The sequence below is a fragment of the Netta rufina genome, assembly GCF_964035555.1.
Source record: "Netta rufina genome assembly, chromosome: 1".
NCBI classification, from domain to species: domain Eukaryota; kingdom Metazoa; phylum Chordata; class Aves; order Anseriformes; family Anatidae; genus Netta; species Netta rufina.
In genome coordinates, this window is record NC_140123.1 from 27,871,855 (window position 1) to 27,884,999 (window position 13,145).

The following is a 13,145-nucleotide window of genomic DNA, read 5'->3' on the forward strand; positions in this document are numbered from 1 at the left end:
CGTTCAAGCCCCACGGCGGGCGGTTCAAACGGCGCGGCGGCCATGGCGGCACGGCTTCCCCCCAGCCGCAGGGCAGAGCCCGCCTTCAGAGGTAAGGCTGAGGGAGAAGTGCACCTCTCAGGGGTCGATTCCTTCCACTGTGTGCCTGGGGTGTTCTGTTTTTTTGTTTGTTTTTTTTTTTTTAATTTTGTTTCCTGTGGGGCTCGAGGTTTTTCTCCTCTCGGGGAGGTGGAGGTGTGAGGGCTGCTTGGCGGTGCCCAGGCGGCGGTGGTTCTTGCACTGTCAGGGAAATATGTGTAAGGTTTTGGTGTTGTTCTGCCTGCAGAAGAGGAGGCTCAGGGGTGACCTTATTGCTCTCTACAGGTACCTTAAAGGAGGCTGTAGTGAGGTGGGGGTTGGTCTGTTCTCCTACATGCCTGGTGACAGGATGAGGGGGAATGGGCTAAAGCTGTGCCAGGGGAGGTTTAGGTTGGATATTATGAAGAACTTCTTTACCTAAATGGTTGTGAGGCATTGGAATGGGCTGTCCAGGGAAGTGGTGTAGTCACCATCCCTGGAGGTCTGTAAAAGACGTTTAGATGTAGAGCTTAGGGATATGGTTTAGTGAGGGACTGGTTAGTGTTAGGTCAGAGGTTGGGCTCGGTGATCCTGGAGGTCTCTTCCAACCTAGGTGGTTCTGTGGCTCTCCCTGTGGCCGATGGAGGAGGTAGGTGGCACACTAGAATCAGTGCCTCTTCCTGAGGGAGGTGTATGTCATGTCCAGACACAAGTCACTTTGCAAAAGCACAGCCTGAGCTCCAGGAGGGGCACCTTGCACATCCCACTGCACTAAGCATGTAAACAGTCTTTTAAGTATTTGTTCAAATTACTTGCTGCTTTGTATTTTTCTGTTCTGTTCTTTAATGCAGGGCATTAACAGAAGAACACTTCTTGAAAATAGGCTGCAGGCTTTAATTCATCTTAAATATTCTTTTAAACGGTAAAAGCAATTGAAACAGCTTTAGGCTTATTACGAGCCAAACAGAAGCTGGATCCTAGTGCAAATGCTCAGTTACAAATAGCACATTGCTCTCCATCTGAAATTAACCTGAAATTAAGAAGCAGAATGCTTGCTGTGGCAGCCTTCACGCATGTCTACAGACATTCTTGACAGAGACATCTCTGCAGGACTTGCCTCTGCAAGCTCCTTTCCTTCTTCCTAACTTAGACACCTAGGTCTCAGTCTGTTCTACTGGCTGTGTGTTTCAGGCTTTGGTGTGTCAGGGCATGAGAAAACTTGCCCTTTTCAGCTCTCCCATGCTAGGAGGAGGCTCTGAGGACAATTACCACATTCTGTGGGATGACAATTTTTTATTGTTATTATTTTGAAACCCCAGAGTGCTCAATCGAGTGCTTAATTCTTTTCTTGCCTTACAGGATTAGCACTGGGGTCTTAAAGACAATATTTTAACAATTTTTACTGTCTGAACTTCAGTAACACAGAAATGTCACAGTGCTGAGGGAACATGTTGATGGAGATTTCTGAAGTATGAAACATCCAGACTGACAGTGTGGGTGCTTCGGTTCTGCTTTGGGCAGGATCATCCTATCCCAGCTGCTTCCAGCAAGCTAAGGTCATGTGTGGAGACAGGGGCTCTAAAATTTACAGATCAGCGATGTAGACCTGTGAAGGGCTGACAGTCTGCTCCGTAGTCAACCAGCAAGAAGATGGGAAATAGCATCTTGTTCTGGGATGACTTTCTGCATTAAGACAGTGGGGGCTGGCTTAAGGCCTTTTCAAGATCATTTTACACTGTAATTAATTCCCATGCTTGGTCTGTAAGAGAAGGAAGTGATTTTACACCTGGCCAGATGGGTTCGTGTGCGTGTCTTTCACATCTGTTAATATTTTGATGCTTTCTTAACTACACATTTTCGTAACTCTTCCAGTTTTCGAAGAGGCATTACCACTGTAGATGAAAATGTACTAGAATGTAATACAATTTCTTTTTAAACCCACTAGAACAGAGAAGACAAAAAGTTGAAGAGTATCTGTCAAGAAAAAAGTCTTTTTCTGGCGTGCCCATTCAAGAAAACAAGGCACCGATCAGGTACTGTTACTGTCTGGTGTAGCTTCTGTTCCTTTAGGAGGTGGCGTGGTTGGTGGGAAAGGTGTGAGCAGCAGTACTTACAGCAAAGCTCAATCAAAAGGTGAGACCATGTAACAAGACTGGTGAACACCTGGATTGCTGAAAGTCCTTTTATTGGCAGCAAGTGCTGACAGGTTTTGTTAAACAAGTGCGTTGTCTTAATAGATGCAACCTGGGAAGTGTGTCACTTGTTCCACTGGAGACTAAGACAGAACAGGACACCTGCATGGCAGATGTCTTATTTCAGATGCCAATTTACTATTCGCCTCTACAACCTACCTTCTACAAACACCTTTTTTCTCTTTTTCTACTCAGGTTATGCAGCATGTGTTCACAATCCAGTTACCTAGTTTCAGTATATTTTGTAGCTATTACTTTACATTTGCTCTTAGCAGAAACTATTATTGTAATAGAACCCAGGCTGTGTGATGGCCGGTAGACAGGCACAACTTTCTATACACAGCATGCAGACACCTATCATCCAGAATTAGCACTTCTTAACTTGTTATTGACTTGTTATATTGTTATTGTATTTAATCTTGTTTTCTGAAGCTGGGGCATTCATTATCAGACCTCCCAATAAGAAAGAAAAGCTTCTTTAGAGAAGGTGGTATTGTGAAGTACAGAGGATTCTAGCTCCAACAGTACTTTCTGGTGTAGCTTTGTCACATCAATATTTTTGCAAGTGGTAAATTTAATTTCGAAACGTATTCCTCTCTAAATGGAAAGTGTTGTTCATCATTTTGTGTGCTTGAAGTGTTAAGGTCCCGTAGTGGTCAACAGCACATGGAACTTCTTGGTAGTACAAATCTAACTGAGCAGTGACCTTTGAATATAACATACACATAAATGGCAAGGATAAATATCATCTGTCAAATACCTGCTCCATGTAGCTGGAAAAGGCAGGTGCTTTAATGCTGTAGAAAACTGTCTTGCTTTAGAAAACCAGTGCTGACTACTTTAATTCTGCCAATAATTTTGGTGTAGTTCTATCTACTTTACTACTTTTCCTTGCTTTCCGTTTCTTCTCTGGCGATGAAGCTCCAGGGTTTTTCATGGCCTTCAGTTAACTCATTGTTCAGAGCCATCGTGCTTGTGACTATGCCTAATGCTTTTATTTTGCAGTTATTTCCCTCTCTTGAGGCCGTTACTATTCCACAGTGTAGACTGGCCATCTATGTTGACGTATCTTTATTCAGACTCAACTGAAATGGCCTGGCCTCTTAATTACAGTAGCTGAGCTTCAGCTTCCATCTGCAGGCAGCCGTTCCTCCCTCCATTTCAACTGCAGCAGGAAATTTGACCTTCTGTAGCAGATGCATCATGCCACGCAGATTGGTGCTCATCCCTAAACATGTGAATGGCACCTGCAGTAAATGTGGTCTGTTATCTTTCCTTCCCTGCCTTGGTTAGCCAGCTCTCTGTGGTGCACAAGGGGATGTTTTGCAGTCTGAGCCATGACCGGTGCTTGCTTAGCATTTGTCTTTTCTGAGGGACGAGCACGTTTTGAACAGAAATGCTTCGCCTGTAGACTGTCTTCTAGACCATATGAACTTACTTTAAAAAATACATTCTTCCGTTACATTGCAGGATGGTTTAAGTTTTATTTTTTGTTTCTTAAGCAGTAGCGGAACTAGGCGAGCAGTCAGCAATAAACTGCAAGACAAAAACCTGTCAACATCTCCAAAGCCAGAAATGGTAAGTCTTTGATACTCAAATACTGATGGCTCTCTGTTTCTGTGGCTGCAACATTCCACTCACTTAAACCACATTTAAGATACCTGACTTCCAGAACATGAAAGTTTTGCATGTGCAGAGGTGTGTTTAGTTAAGCCTTTATTCAGTGGCAGCTTAATATTTGCTTTTTAGAGAGCTGCCGCGGGGCTGCATGTAATGGATCGTTCTGGTATTCAGTTTGTACCTGACCGGAGGAGGGATTATTGCCAGTAATGATTCAGTTTTGTCACCTTTTCTTGGGACTCTTGGAATTTTTCATATATGCTTTCAGCCTTCAGGGATGTTATGTAAAATCTGAGCAAAATCTTCTGCCAGCAGATGATTCATATAGTATGCTTGGTTACTTTAAAAACAAAAACAAAACAAAACACTGTTGAACATGTGGTTTGTCAGTTGTAATGCTGGCAAATTTAATGCAGTCGGAAGTAGATGCTGAATACCTAATGTGAGTGCACATTAGATATCATTTTAAGATATTGTTATTAATGATGTCATTAGATATCATTTTGTTTAAGTTTTCCAGAATTAAGGTGTATGTGGCTGTGCTGCTAGAAATAGCAGATTCCTCTCCAGACCTGTCTTCATGAGAAGGGCAAAATAAAACTCGACAGAAAGCCAGTATTCGTGTTAGATTGTTTTCAGTTTGGCATCTCAAAGACTTGAGAAACCTACCATTATTTGAAGAGAAAAGCAAAAAACTTAAAATCTCAAAACTGAGTGTTGGAAAAAATGTCAAATGTGAGCACTTTCCAAAGTATGAATGTTTTTTTTAGAAATTTCTTGAAAAGGGGTATTTTGGTCCATTTTAATGTGTTGTGATTTTTAAACATGACTTAAATGACAGGGATTTCACGTAGTATAAAATAAATAAATAGCAGCACTTGTATTTGAGAACTAGTTACTGGCCTGGCCAAGCCCCAACTTCTAATCCTGAATGACCGATCGGAGAATGAGATGCAGAACAGTTCTTACAGTCAAGGATATTTCATTAAAGAAGAATAACAGCTTCTGTAGACTTCTGTGTGCTATTCATGTTGTTTGTGTTTGTTTTTTTTCCCTTGCTTTTGAATCTTTCACTATGCCATAAGCTTCCATTTGGACAATGCTGTATTAGTTGCTGTAGAGTAACTTCTTTGGAGGAAGAGACCAGATCCCATTTCACATTCTCCCCTGCTAGAGGTCATGAGGTGTAAAACTCAAGCGTCCATTTTTATCCCCAGCATCCTACATCTCAATGTAACAAATTCTCCCTCCTTTGGTAGCATGTCCTAATGACCTAATTAAAGGTTTTACCCACTACGTGGTGTCAGTCAGCAATCCATGCTAAGGGGAGGAATGGTGCTGCCATTAAGGGATGGGTTATTCAAACTGAGATATTTGTTCGTAGCTTATCACTCTCTTGGAAGGCAGTTTTGGCAGTTAAAAGCTGTCAGTTGCTTTAAAGGAATTCTCTTTCTGTAAGAAGAGTTTAGCCCTTGGGTTGGGCCCCCTTACTCCCAAGCAGACTTTAAAAGAATCCTTATTTGATTTTGGGATGTGAATTCTGGAATAATAGTTGACAAATGTTCTACTTTGGTGTGCATGTATACACTAATTGTATAAATACTGCCTCCTTTACATTGGCATTTACTGCTAAATATTCTATTCCTGTAAACAAGTGAAAGTCTCTTAGAAACATGAGTAATGTGTAGCATGAGCATGTATCTAACATCTATATGGATGTGCTTTTCACTTCAGGAGGATAAAGAGAATGCTAATAAACTTTCATGGGACCAATCAAGTACAACTTCAGAAGAAAATGTTGTTTTAAAATCTTCTGTGATAACACTGGCATCCGGGACAAGCTATAATGGTGAAGATCTTACTTCCAAGGATAAAGTCACTGAAATAAAATCACAGCACGTAACACTTACCAAGTCCTTCTTGTATATAAAAAGCATAAAAGAGAAGCAGCTGATTGCAGAAAAGCAGAATTCAAATGTCAGCCTAACAAAGAAACCGGTGCTTGGTACTTATCGTGGCAAAGTTATCCAATCCAAGATAAACTCCTTCCGAAAAGCACCAAAAAGTGAAGGGGAAAAGAGTTCTTTGCCAGACAAGAAAATTGTTACTTCTACCACCAAGCCAGCAGTGAAAGCTTTGTCCACAAGCAACTGCGATGTAGTGCTGAAGACCATCAAAGTCACAAATTATTCTAATTCTGTGAAACCTAATGGTGTAGTGCCAAAGAAAGGAACGACCCAAAAAACGATTGGAAGGGGACCACAGCCACTGAAGGCTGCTTCGAACAGTTCTGACCGTGGAGTAGTAGGAGTGAAGAAACCTGTGGATTGCCGTGAAAATGCAAAACCAGAAGCCCCAGCAAAAGCAGTTTCAGTTCTTCCTGGCATGAAGACAGGGCAGGATTCTAAAATTAATGGCAACAGGAAATCTGTTTTGCTGAAAGAGTCAGCAGAAGAGAGAAGGTAACTGAATAGTCACCGTGTTATAGCTTGATCTCGTGAGGTGTTCACACCTGCTTTCCAAGAACTTGTTAATTTTCAGTGAAGAAATAATAAATAAATTACTTCTTGCTGTAGATGCACTGAAAGTTAAGAACTGAGTGTTTGAACTTGATGCTGAAAGGTAGCAGACCAGAACTGTAGACCTAATAGTGTGAAATTAGGATTCAGACTAATTGCAGCAGCTCTCCAGGCTTACAATTTGTATCTATGCAGTTAGAAAATTATCTTGTTTGCACTCTGGTTTTTAGGCAAACTGTTCTGACAATCTTGAACATGATGGATGCTTCTGTAAATTAATTGCCCATGCACAGCAGTGCTTTTAAAAATAAAAAATGCTGCAAGATGTATATAGAAGTGAGAGTGTCTGTGAACTCGAGGAGAGCACTTTCCAATGAAATATTTTTCAGCTTGGTGAATGCTGCCTAGATGATAGGGTAAAGAGTCCTAAATTTAGAAGTTATTCGGCATTCTTGGTAGAGCTCCTTGGAAAAAGTTGCATTTACCAAAAGCCTCTGATCATAGGGTGATGGGGTTGAAATGAAACTTCTATGAACTGAATTACACTTATGCATGATTTTCAGGTTTTATAGGCTGTGTGACAGGGTCATCTTATGCTGGTCTCAATGTTTTGTGTCTTTAGAGAGTCTTGTTCTAGTTTTTCTGCTCTGAACTGGGTGATGGAGATTACAGAAGACAGGCAACAGACCAATGAATCAGGGGTGGTTTTTACCCTCTAAAAATCAGGGTCTATAGCCAAAGACTCTTGTTGCTGCTGAAAAGGGAGAGATGAAATAATCCTGACTTGTCAAGTACCTGAAGTAGGTGGGGTGATGTGCATGGTTCTGAAATTTCTGTGCAGATCAAAATGGCAACGATATGCCTTTTAGGATTAAAGGGGGAGGATTAGAGGAGCATTTGGATACTCCCCACAAAGTATGTCTTTGTGTGACTACCCAATTAATGTCAGTTAATGTAAAAATCTAATTTCTGTTTCACTACCACTAATAATGTTCTTAAATGCAGAATTCGCCTGGCTGAATGGAGGGCATCCAGAGGAAAAGTGATGAAGAGGCCACCTATATGCGTGGTTCTGGAAACCCGGCTTAAGAGTGAAGAGCAGGAATTTTCTTCTGCTGGCGGTTCCTTAGATCACGTGTTACACAGTGAAAAAGTCAACAAGACTCTTGCGGAATGTCTGCAGTTATCTGAGCAGGTGTTCAATCTCTTGCCTACCAATTCTACTTACGTAGGCCCCTACAGCATGAAAATCCTATGGACATGATGATGGACCTGTGAATCAGATGCAGGGGGTTAACTGCTCCCCAAATTAAGCAAGATCATAGTTTTTGCTGACAAATGAAAAAAACAACAAACAGTTGTTGCTCAACTTCACTAACTCATTGAACTACCAATGAGATGAGGCAATAACGGTAAAATAATAAATTAGAAGAGATATTAAGTAATGAGAGTAGCTATGAAGTCAGTCATCTGAAACATGTTTGCATTTGCACAAACTTGTCTGGATTCTGAAAGTCTTTTTAAAGTAGTTCTGAAACTATCTATGGACTAGTCAGCATTGGATGTAAAAGGGATGGTATAAATGGTTCTCATCCAGAAGAATAGCTGAACGACAGTTGTGTTCAAGTTCATGGTTCAGTCTTGTAAATGCTTGCTATCTTCAACTTTCAGGGTCGCTCTTGAAAAAAAAAAAAAAACTATTTAGGTCAAAACTGGATAAAAAACACAGTGCCTAGGGATGTTCACTGTGTTTGATTCTCTTCTGTCATGTCGCTTTTAGGGATGTGAAGGCGATAAAGTACGTGCCATGTTGCAAGATCTGATACAGAGCACTCCTGGGGCTAAAAAGCTTGCAAAATACTGGATCTGCTGGATGCATCTTGAACGGACAGGCCCTCCTGAAAAGCTTGTTGCTGTCTATGAGGAGGCTATTTTGGCAGGAGCAATGGTGAGCAACTTGTTGTGTAGTCTGAGATGAACAAACAAAAAGGCGTGAAAGTATAGAGCATGTAAAATACAGGTACTGCTGATTTCAATAAATGCTCGTATGATAAGGAAGTCATCTGAACCATCTGAATGCACAGATTTGAATTTGGTTTGCTCTGTAACTGTAGATCCGAACTGCTTTCAAGAAGAAAGGTTTAGGATCATTAAAGTATCTTATGATGTTCTGCCTAAAGAAATAAAGGATTGAGACTTCTGGTGTTACTAGAAACCCCAAACAGAACTTAATTTTACATTGTTGATCAGCTTAGTTCCTTTGCTTTATTACCAGCAAGATATCAGGGCACCCAGCTTTAGGGCACCCAATACAGAAAACACAGGATTAATTTTTGTTCTGAGTTATGTTTGAACAGCATTACAGGGTTTTGAACATTGTGTAGGATGCACCACTTTAACTTAAGCCAAATAAGTTGAAATAGTAAATAATTTTAGAACTGTTTTCTAAAATAAAACTTCTTTTTCCAGCCTAAAGATGAACTACGACGCATGCTAATAGATATTATGAAAAATACCGAAAGCCTGATTAAGTGTGAGGATGGTAAGTTTCAGTATTTTATTGTAGCTAAATGCCTGGCTTGACTGGCAACACAAATTAACCGCTTACACTATTTATGCTTATATCAGATTCTTTTATGGAAGCTTCTCTGTGATCATTCTGTACTTAATATGAAAAGAACCTTGTCTAAAATCATCCCTTTTGACTGTGGGCATGTTAAGATGGGTAGTGGAGATGCTTTTATATTCAAACTTCCTGCTTAAGCTCTCTCAAATCAACACTGTGCAGCCTTTTTAGCCTGAGTATCAAATAGTAAATTAAAAAAAAAAAAGATATTGTGAGCTAAAAGTCAGTTGCTTCTTTGTGCAAGCTGTTTCAATAGCAGATGCTCAGTCTTGCTACGGCATAGCATTGGTTACTTTCATTCTTCTGTAAAACTTCACGGATACAGAGATCTCCCTAAAAATATTACCTTCTCTTTAGTTGTAACTACTCACAGCTGTACTTTCTTCAATATTTTATTTTCAGGGAGTGCTGTGATAGAAGCTCAGACAGAAGCAGAGGAGGTCAGCAAGACAGAAGCTCAGATAGAGGCAGAGGAGGTCAGCGAGGAACCCAATTCATCTCTCGAGCAGGTTCAGGAGACCTTCAAGAGTCTCTACTGCGATGACCAGAAAGCAGAGAGTGATGATAAGAAGGCAGAGACTGGCAATGAAGTGACCAAAAAAGAAGAAATAGAAGAAGAAATAGACTTGAAACCAGAAGGAGAGATCTTGCCAAAAAAGAACAAGAAGCACAAAGCAAAAGCACGTACAAAAAACAAAGGAAAACGCGAAACAGAAGAGCAGAATGAAGATGGGGTGAGAGAGCTAGCCCAAGCAGTTAATTCTCCTGAGAAGAAGAATGACACAACTTCCATGATGAGATGCAACCCACCTACCACACCATACCTGGACAGGTAAGATTACAGAAGGTAACTCTGGAAAGTTTGCAGTACCTGGGGCAACAGTAAGTTTGGCCATTTTGAAACAGGGAGGCACCGCTTTTGTGAGTTAAAAGCACTTGAGAAGTTAAGTTTGTAGGATTGCTTCTTGTTCCTTCAAAAAATACAGTCTTTTAAAGTTTCCTTGAATTCAAATGAAATGCTTGGCTTTGAAATGCCTCAATGCAGGGTAATCAAATATCTTTGTTCTACATAAAGAGAAGTTTGGTGCCTCTATTCTGTCCTTTCTCAAATATGAATGTGTTTATATGTCAAAAAGTGCAGGGAAAGTAAACAAGATGCAACTGTCATGTAAAAATTATCTTAACTGTCTCTTGATGCAAGAATCTGGATGGTAATCCTAGGACAAAACAGATAACAGTTGAATTCTCCTTTTCTACAAAGTTCCGTTTGAGATAACAGACTCTAGGAAGTTGTGCTCAGTTTTGGAATGTGTTGAAGCTGGGCTCCTAGCAGCTGTCTGCTGTCCCTGACAAGGGGAACAGTAGTTTTCTGATGGAACTGTGTGTGTTGGGGGGGAATCCTCCTTTAGAAACTTCTCAGGAGTTTTACCAGATTAAAATATTTTGCCAAGAAAAGAGTTGTATGTCCAGCTTTAACTGCATGGATAGGAAAGGGTTTGTTTGCTGTTTCCTTTGTCTATGGGAATATGGAAGTGTTGAACAGGGGTAATGACCTGTTTCTGCTAGATGAGTTTGTATGATTGTGTGCCTGCATTAAATAACATTTTAATTTTCTTAAGTGCGAAGCTGCACCATGAGGCAACTGACTCCAGTGTTAAAGACCTGAAAATCGTGACCCCTTTGCGATATTCCCTACGCATTCGGGAGAAGATGTCCAAGTCCTTAGATACTCCTAAAGATAAAGATTCATGCATCTCTTCGTTTGAACTGGGAGAACTGGAACCCAAAGCCGCTGCACTTCTCCACGACCAGAACAATGAGCTGAAGGAAGAAACCGTTGAAGTGGAAGAGTAAAAATCAGTATCAACACTACATGGGAGGGACAGATCCTTTGGATCCTTTTTAAGGAAGCTTGGGTGGGATTTTTATGTATTTTTAGCAGCTTCAAGAGAGGTGGTATCTAAAACTTGGGAGGGCTTAGGATGAAATCTGACTGAGTCACTAAACTTCTAAATGTGTATTCTGTGCTTTCAAACTCTTGTGGTAAATATATTGGTCTGTTCTGGTACTTACAAACGTCAGGGTCATCATGTTAAATATGACTGACGTTATTTACTGAATTAAGAATTAGATTTAACACACTTCATATCGCATCTCAGTGATTGTAATATAATATCAACTGTTTTCCTGTTACAATTCCTATAAATATTTAGAATTGCATATTCTAACTTGTAGTTTAAGGAACAAAAATAACTTAGGAATTCCAGTAGGGCAGTATCTACTACAGCAGCATTTAGTTTTGAAAACTGAAACCAGATTGTAAGGTAGGTGTACAACTAGCTTGAACTGCGGTATCCATTTTTACGGGGTATTTCAACGAAACTGAGTATAATCCCATTAACTAAAGGGATTATTCACGATCAGTTAATCTACTTTAGATGGGGCCCGATACACTAATTACTACGTGACTGTTATAATATTGGTTTGTTTTGGTCTGTAATATGGCAGATTTATTAAACTAATCAATTGAGTTGTATTTGTTCTTTGTTTTGGGGCTTTGGTTTAGAAACTAATTGTGGAACGTGTCTACAGTCCTGAGACTGGATTCCTGAAAATTAGAATCATAGATTTGGAGAATGGTTTGGGGTGGAAGTGCCATTAACAATCATCTAGCTCCAACCCCACAGCAGGGGCACCTCCCACTAGACCAGGTTGTTCAAAGCCCCTTGAAACCTGGCCTTGAACAACCAGGGATATCCATATTGTCGCTAGGTAACCTGTCCCAGTAGTGCCTCATTAGCCTCACAGTGAAGAACTTTTCCTTGCATCTAGTCTAAATCTCCCCTCTTTTAGTTTTAAAATCATTCCTCCTTTTCCTATCACTATACTCCCTGACAAAGCGTCCCTCTTTGGTACTGGAAGGCTGCTGTAAGGTCTCCCCAGAGCCTTCTCTTCTTCAGGATGAGTAACCCGAACTCCTGTCTTTGTAGGTGAGGTGCTCCAGCCCTCAGATCATCTTTGTCACCCTCCTCTGGTCCATGTTCTTATGTTGGGGGCCCTAGAGCTGAACACAGTACTCCAGGTGGGGTCTCATGAGAGCGGAATAGAGGGTGACAATCATCTTCTTTGGCCTAATGGTTGTGCTTCTTCCCATGCAGCCTAGGATATGGTTGGCTTTCTGGGCCGCAAGTGCATGCTGCTGGCTCATTTCAAGCTTTTCATCCACCAGAATCCCCAGCTCCTTCTCCTCAGGGCTGTTCTCAATCCATTCTCTGCCCAGCCTGTATTTGTGCTTGCCCAGGTGCAGCACCCTGCACTTGGCCTTGCTGAACCTCATCAGATTCACACAGGCCCACCTCTGAAGCCTGTCCAGGTCCCTCCAGATGGCATCCCTCCCCTCCAACGTGTCAGCTGCACCACTCAGCTTGGTGTCATCAGCAAGCTTGCTGAGGGCACACTCGATCCCACTGTCTGTATTGCCAGCACAGTACTGGTCCCAGTACCGACCCCTGAGGAATGCCACTTGTCACTGGCCTCCATCTGGACATAAAGCTGTTAACCACAACTCTGAGTGTGACCATCCAGCCCATTCCTTACTCACCAGGTGGTCCATCTGTCAAATCCACGTCTCTCCAAATTAGAGACAAGGATGTCATATGGGATGGCATCAAATGCTTTGGAAAAGTCCAGATAGATTACTTGAGTAAATTATATTTTAGTCAATTATTTTAGTTGAATTTTGAAAGTGAGCTGTCAAAGCAAAATGTCATGAAATGTTTTACGTTTAGCCTCCAGTCCTAAAAAAAGGTCTGTATTTTATAGTAGGGCCTTCTATTTGCAGAAAAGACACTTCTGTTCATTCCAAGCTTGGGTTCTTGTTAGATGTGTGCTGTCGCACTACATTTTCTTCAGAGACCTCTCCTGATCACACACGGAAATCCAAGCACCCACTGAGGGATCTTCGTGACTGCAGGGTGTGTTGCTGAAGCAGACAGTGCCCAGTTTTTCATTTACTTATTTATTCCCTCCATTCTGAGTCTTTTGGCTTTTATGCAACAGACTCCGAGGAGACTCTGAAGGCACCAGCGGGGGGGGCGGTGCTGTTTGGGGCACCTCATTACCAACCAACGC

At 41.3% G+C, this 13,145-nt stretch overlaps 1 protein-coding gene across 1 annotated transcript; it reads left to right on the forward strand.

Moving 5' to 3' along the window:
* Positions 1-42: 42 nt before the first annotated feature.
* On the forward strand, positions 43-10,868 carry CKAP2 (cytoskeleton associated protein 2; the record flags this gene model as incomplete). The annotated part of the gene is made up of 9 exons (XM_084283917.1): positions 43-91; positions 2,003-2,090; positions 3,755-3,827; positions 5,604-6,331; positions 7,394-7,583; positions 8,169-8,336; positions 8,858-8,930; positions 9,417-9,846; positions 10,634-10,868. The coding sequence occupies 9 exons, from the start codon at positions 43-45 to the stop codon at positions 10,866-10,868; spliced, it is 2,034 nt and encodes a 677-aa protein (XP_084140043.1).
* Between the last annotated feature and the right edge of the window lie 2,277 nt (positions 10,869-13,145).